Genomic DNA, 7,485 nt, shown 5'->3' with positions numbered 1-7,485 from the left:
GAGCACGACGCGACGATTTAAAGCAAAAATTTTTTTTAAAATACATTAATGTTTTATATATTTAAATGATTATAAATAACAAAAACATTTAAGTTTAATAATGTTTATTATAAATTTTTCAATATCGTGTTTTGTCAGTAAAGACTTATGAACCTTTAAACTTTATTATTGTTTTGCAGCTTCACTTTTATATATTAGTACATATTTACATTTATATATTAGGAGTATTAATATGAAGTTCTTATGTTACCTTATGAAACTCACAATTTTTAACTAAGCATTTTCTTTTAAATTTCCACTTCGTTTATTGATTCTACCCTCTATTTCTAGTATTACCTTATAGTATTTAGAGTTTTATATTTATTAGCTAATAATTATTTTGTTACGATTGCACCAAATTTTTAATATAAAAAGTGTTTTATTCTTGTTAAATCTAACTAGTATTCGAGTGTAGTATTTTTTTTCAGAAATATTTTTGATTTTTTTTATTTTCATTAATTTTTTTTTGGACTGATCTTCTTCGCTTCACTTTTTTATGTAATTGTATTTTCGGCTGTTCAGGACGACAAGTCCTAGAATCACATCGATTCTTACCGAACGGTTTTAATACTGTCTATAGTTTCCAATGAATACTTGTTCTCTACAAGAATAGCAGCATTTTCTATGCTTTGTGTTTCCCTAGATAACGCTTAAGACTGATTCACACCTGTCTAGTAGTTTAGTAAATTTTTAGTGATTTAATGAACGAATGAATATACCTTTTTGTCCACCACAAAAGTACATCAAACAGAGGGGCAATCGAAAAAAAGCGTATACAATTTGGCTGCCTTATCGCTTCATAGCGATATCTTCCAATGGCGTATAAAACATAAATACATGAAATAGGCAGATGGTATAAATCATACACCAGTTCATATATTATATATTTAATTACTTGTAAAATTGATAAAAAAATTCAAATACATAAATATGTACGTATGTAACGACCAATTTAGTGACAAGTAGCAAGTCATAATTTGGTAGCTCACTTAGAGCTAAAATAGAACCTAGTCTATTGACGCGACTTGACGCGTTTGGGCAGGCATAATTTAAATAGCTACAATAGTAGCTGAATAAGAATTCATCATTTGAATGCGTTGTTGGTTACACATCTTTGGCTACGAAAGAGTTTAACTAAATAAAACACGTAAACACTTACTTAAAAGTCACTAATGATTTATAAACAACTTAATGGGTGTAAATCAGTTTTAAGGATCATTTTATTGGTGGATAGGGCCCGCATCCAAATTTGGGTGTTGTGTGCGATATGTTAGTGTCCGAACACTTGGTTTTGACTTTTGTGTGTTTAAATAAGTAGTAGAATACGGTAAATTAGCCAAATTCGCAAGGTGAATAGTTAAAATAAATCTACGTTATAGACATGGGGATTTATTTTAACTATTCACACACTCAAACACACTAGATCAAAATATCGAAGAAATCAAACTTCGTCAAATTATATAATCGGGATATGTACCAGTTATAAGTAGCGGCACGAAAGTCTAGCGGTGACCGTTATTGCGCAGATGTCGAAAATAAGGTATGATACCTTATTTAAGTAAGGGGGGGAGTAAGAGGGTCGTGGGGAGGGTGTGCGTATCGTTCGCAGGCGCTTATTGGCTCTCCAGTCGTATTCCGTCTCCCGTACCGATACGACAACCCGCGCACTTCCAGTGTACAGTCGCGTTCTGAATTGCATTGTTATTACTGTTAATATTTGTTATTGTTTTAATGAATGTTTTTATTTCTCTATTCCCCATAAACTTGTTAAAAATTATAGCCTAGATAACAAGAAATCTTTGGAACTTGAAACTCTAAACTAAAATAATTACAAACACATATACTCACACTCAAACATGCATTTACACTACACACAAACACACACATTACAATTAAATAATATCATTTTCATTGGATAATAATCATTACTTTATTAATGAATGGCTAAATACAATTTATTAATTAAAGTAATGATTGTATTGCCTGCGCGACAGTACCCATGCGCAGCCATCCCCTCCACGTTTCGATCAGCGCTAGACTTACTTGTACCCCTGTTCATAACATGATACAGTTTAAATTTCGAATTTGTATTAATATTGATTATTGTGATTATTAGAGATTTATAAAAATGTTCATTGTTTATTTTATCGTTACGTATTAAAGGGAACTAAATCGGCTTCAGATTGTAGGTAATGCAAATATATATAATTTTATTTCATTTATTCATGATATATATTATTATAGTGTATTGCGGTGTGTGAATGAATAAATTAAATAAACTGATATATATTTGTGTTACCATAATTATGTCAATAATTAGTTTGAGGAAAAGAGATATTATATTATATAAATTTTCTAAAGAAATTTATGAAAGATGGGGTAATTTATAAGTTGAATTGGTTTTAATTCAGAAATTGAACCCTAAGGGGATTTCAAATGACTACTTACGCGTTTTGCTCGGTGTAAGTGCTTTAAAAGATTTAAACCCGTCCGGGAGTTCTTAGTCAAGTTTTATTGTGATGTCGCTCTTATTAAAGTGATTTGCGACCATGTGCACTGAATGACAGTTGGTTTTGACAGCATATTTTTTTGCATAGGAGCTCCACAAGGATTTTTCAATAATTATCCCTAAGTTGGCAAAGGATAGATTTGAAATGGGAATCAAACTTAATGTGTAGGTTGCGCCAAGAGAATATTATTCATTTAAAAAAAAAAAAAAACAGCCGTCTTCTGCCACTTGTGTTCAGTGACTCTCTGCGACTCGTTTGATATGTCCTTTCTTTGTTCTTCTTTCTTTAAACCAACCTACGTATTCCTGTGTGAGGTTGCAGTACAACCTCCTTGAAACCATAACTCTCCTATTAAAAAAGTACGTTTTGTAATCAATTGCAATAACTTACGTCCTACAATAACTTTCATTTTGCCAACAACATAATCCAATTTAAAACTAACATTATGCCCACCGAAGTCGTATTTCGTCCCCGTGATTCCCTATGATTTTTTTAAATCATACTTAGATATAAACTAAAATGATACTGTGATTCCAATTATTCGATTATCTAGATACGTAATATTACCATGTAAGGATAATTAATTCCATAAGGATATGATACAAGAGCCTTGGCACACTGCGAGCTTTTCACGCGCATTTAAAAGACGATGCGAACGTTTACTTTTTAATTCGTTCACAAATTCAATACTCTGAATAGTTGCTCATCTCGATAACGAGATTTTAGTTAGTTTCGATTCTTTAACACCAGTAAAATTTTAGTTAATAGATCTGACTTATACTTTCATTACTTTCCTGGTAATGGATAAAATCTTGTATGCAACTAAACGTAATTAGTTATTTTAATTCTCATGCTGTCATCTTAGTCAGCACTTTACGTAAACCCCAACTACGTAATAGTTGCAGTAATAATTATTTTTTTTACTTTTTAATTACCGTCCAATTGACTGGACCCAAAACGTGTGTATATAGGGTATTTTGAAGATCCGAGGGCCTAGTGGGAGATTTTCTACCTCTCTAACTTTCACGCGATCGAATTAGTAGACGTTGGTAGAAAATCTCATTTGTTGCACCCTGTGTAGTTGGGCGTAGTATTAAATTGCATCGAGCGAATTCGTCAAAACTCATAGAGTATTAAGTGCCAACGCCTCCTTCGCGCGTTTATAAAACGCACGTCTCATCCACCACGCATGTAAAAGTCGCTGTGTTAATGGTTCTAAATTGTATTTTATTTGAAAAGTTTAACAAGGTACAAAGTATGTGTTTTTGTGATATGCATATTTATTTTTATAGTTTATAAATTTGTTAGAGATTTTAATTTAAACATTATTATTTAACTAATATCGATGTTCCATTATTTTATGTTACTCACAGTTGACAAATGTATGTAAGACACTGTAACTAGCTAATAAAAAACATATGAAAAGTAATACTTTCTTTGAATTATTTATTTTAAGTACCTCCTATCTCATCTACGGAATGATCAAGTTGTTTTTAAATATCTTCTTTGAATAAGAAAGGGGATAAAACCGTTAAAATTTCACTTACCTACTTAAACGGTGTAGGAAGACGTTGTGAGGAAACTGCATATATCAGTAAAAATCAAAGAATGGGTATGTTTTAAATACCGTGTAACCAGCAAACGAATTTTCCTAAAATCCAGAATAGAAAATTCTAAACAAACTGGCCATTAAGATAATTATTTTCTCGTTTATTTAATGCAATGATCCTAAGTTCCGCGATATGGAACTATCAACGTCTATACGAAAATCTATCGTCAAAGATTTGAAACCTGTCGTCAGTTGACGATGAGAATTACTATTAATAATGCAACCATTCTGGGTTGTTCAACCTGCATTTAGCGAATCCGAAACGCATTGAACAGAGTGATAAAGTTATAAAACGTAACGAATTAAATATTTTTAAATAATCTTTTTATTTACCTGCATATGCAAATAGTTTATCACCTTCACATAAATCGATTAACGCTCTTACAAATTTTAAACATTTCTTAAATAAATATGTCTTAATTCATACACAACGTTTCTACAAAACGAAACTTCCTAAAAATTATGTAAACTACTTCTAAACTCTAGTTATAAATATTTAATTCCTTGTCACCGATGCGACTTCGGGGTTACAAATGAATTAATGTCGAGTTCCGTTCCTGAAGATTTTGCATGCAAAGAATGCTTTGAGATCACGCGTCGCGCCCATTCCAAGTCGTGTGAACCCCGCGACCTTCGCCGCCTGTATTTTGAATCAGTCGAACTAAAAGATCGCCCTGAAGTTGAACTAGCGCTCTCTGACCATGATTCGGTCTCTTGCCCCTTTTGATAAGTCAACACAGAATTCGTAACGGTGCTTGTTGCGAACATTGGGGTTTGTGTTTTTTCTCTAGCCTTCGGTGCTTTTCTTTGTATTTGAGTAACGGGTGTGTCCAGCTCCGGTGGACTCTTGGACCTGACAGTTTGGCTCACGTTAATACCTCTATTATTCTCAATACCGTTTTCGCAACTTTTAGAACGAGGTGAGTCCTCGCTAGTTTCGTCGTCGTTATTCATTATAACAGGCATGAGTTTTTCTTTGTTCTCATGCATATCGAATACTCGTTGTGTCTGTATAGAGGCAAGCGAGGAGGTTCGGTTCTTAGAACTTGACCTCCTTCTTTGCGTTTGTTCGGTGTAATAAACGGCGTTTTGGTGCGACGGCAACATTGCTGGAAAGTTCGAATCTACATTCGCGTATGACACGTCTTTGTAACTAGAGGATTGCCTTGGCGTTGCTTTGCAGTGACATCCGCTATCATCTAAAAGGTAACTATAACATACTTGTATTAAACATATTGCGAGCCCTATCATCATAACTACGGCGACATACAAAAGAGGAGTCCAATCGCTGTTAATGCTAACGTATGACTGCCTTAGTGTTTTCCAAGGGTGCCATTTTGACACTTCAGGGTCCTGATATTCGAAAAGGTTCCGCCTAGATATACCCTTTCCATAATTTTGAGCCGCAGCTGCCATACGTAAGACTCCCCCGTAAGCCGCGTATAGATTCTCGTCAACGAGGTGTGGAGCGACATCTTTCTTCATCCAATGCCAGAGTTCGTTATTAAAATTAACAAAATCAGTGTGCCGACATGATTCTGGTGAATTATGTAATATGCACCTCGAGGCGGTAGAGTAGTATTTCAGTAAAATATTTTGCGATTTCGGCGACGTTAGGCTGACTAAGCCGCCGCTTTTGAAAGGTAGTTTTAATGCAGATGGTAGTAACCCATCGTCCGTTTCAAGAGGCGGCAAATGAATACAAGAATTCGCATCGCGTTTAGTCACTAAATTTGAACATGGGTCTGAATAATATTTCCCAGGTCCTATTCGAATTTTTTCAACAGTTATATTTGAAAGTTTTGGTACCCTCGAAGGTCTGTTCCACCCCAAGCCTTGCGTGTTAAGGGACTCCTTCAGCTGCTCATAAAAGTCGTGCAATTCTCTTACTCTCCTGTAGGGAACATATCCGGCGTAAAAGGCAAATCTTACGGTTGGAAGTATTTCACTTCTCATATGCGCTCCTATGGTATCCATCAAGACATCTTCCAATATTGCCGCAGTTTGCCTATCTAAGCCCTTTTCAGTTGATTTTAACGCGTTTTGAAAATACCTCAGAGTCTCTTTAATGTAATCATCATTCACTCTTTGCAGTGGTATAACTGGTGGTATAAAGTTGTCTTCGAATATTTTCCGGGCTCGTAAACGAGCTATGTCTTCCTGAGTCCAGCATCCAGCCCTACCAAGCCTATTGTAGAATAAAGTACTGCCCACATGATTACACCATGCTATTCTTGTAAATAAGAGCAAAGACATAAAAAGTAACATTGCATTATTGTATTTTGGAAAGCATTTACGTCACAAGTGGTCACAGGAACGGAAGCATCAAGGTTATGATGTCAATATCGAAAGGAAAGATAATTAATCTACCCATTCTAATAAAAACTATTTTCAAAAACGTAATCCAAAAGTCAAAGTCAAAAAAATGCTAATTAATAGAGGATACTGAATAAACCCCAAATAAATCGCTTACGTTGTGCCACCAACTCTCTCTACCAGTCCATTCGTTCTCTACATTATAGTACATTTCTGTGAAACTGTAGTGCAGTAACAGTTAACTACTGTAGTACCAGTGGTGAAATACGCATTACATACATTGTATACATGGACGGGACTTAATAGGGGACAAAGGCCTATCGCACGTGGGCAACGATATTTTTCTATCCTTTCTTATTCTTTGCTTGCTTACAAAGTCTTCATTCCATCGACACTAGGACCACTGGAGACATATGAATACTCCACACATTTTCAATAAGCGATGCTACAACAACTCCCCAACCGTTCCGTTCGAATTGAAGTGTTTATATCTTCTCTGTACACAACGACTTTGTGTTAATGTGTATGAAATGTTAGGATGTACAAGTCCATTAACTTCTAATATACTGCTGGAGTTCCCAACCTAGGCGCTGCGGTGCCATAGGGTGCCGTGGAAAGTACAAAGGTGCGCCACGAGCTGGTCCTTCTGTATTTGAAATAAATTATTAATGAATTATTTTGATACTTTTTATGCAGTGGTGGTACGAGGTACACATTGAAAAATTTAGTGGAGACCACCACGCTCAGCAATCCTTTTGTTGGGCAGTTGATTTTTCTCAATTCTTTGTTTAAATTTATTATTTATTGTAGTTTTATTAGTTTCATATTGAGGATGATTTATTTTTTGCGCCAACTGCCTAACTTAAAAATTACCTATCCATTTTAAATAGCTAGGTAAGGGTGCGAGCCATAGTGCGAGCGCATTTGTGACAGAGACTCTGACACTTGACAGTGACATTTATACAAGAAATCTCAGGTTGGATGGCGGTTGTGGTTCTAAACAAATTCTGA

General features: G+C 34.9%; 1 protein-coding gene across 1 annotated transcript; it reads right to left on the bottom strand.

Annotated features, from left to right (window-relative positions):
• Window positions 1-4,496: 4,496 nt before the first annotated feature.
• LOC120637926 lies at window positions 4,497-6,438 on the bottom strand. The gene has a single exon (XM_039909994.1). It carries the CDS (start codon window positions 6,424-6,426, stop codon window positions 4,666-4,668), a length of 1,761 nt encoding a protein of 586 aa, XP_039765928.1. The 5' UTR covers window positions 6,427-6,438; the 3' UTR covers window positions 4,497-4,665.
• Between the last annotated feature and the right edge of the window lie 1,047 nt (window positions 6,439-7,485).

The sequence above is a fragment of the Pararge aegeria genome, chromosome 4, assembly GCF_905163445.1.
Source record: "Pararge aegeria chromosome 4, ilParAegt1.1, whole genome shotgun sequence".
Classification (NCBI taxonomy): Eukaryota; Metazoa; Arthropoda; class Insecta; order Lepidoptera; family Nymphalidae; genus Pararge; species Pararge aegeria.
The sequence above is the reverse complement of the archived record's forward strand: the minus strand, read 5'-3'. Positions and strand labels throughout refer to the sequence as shown.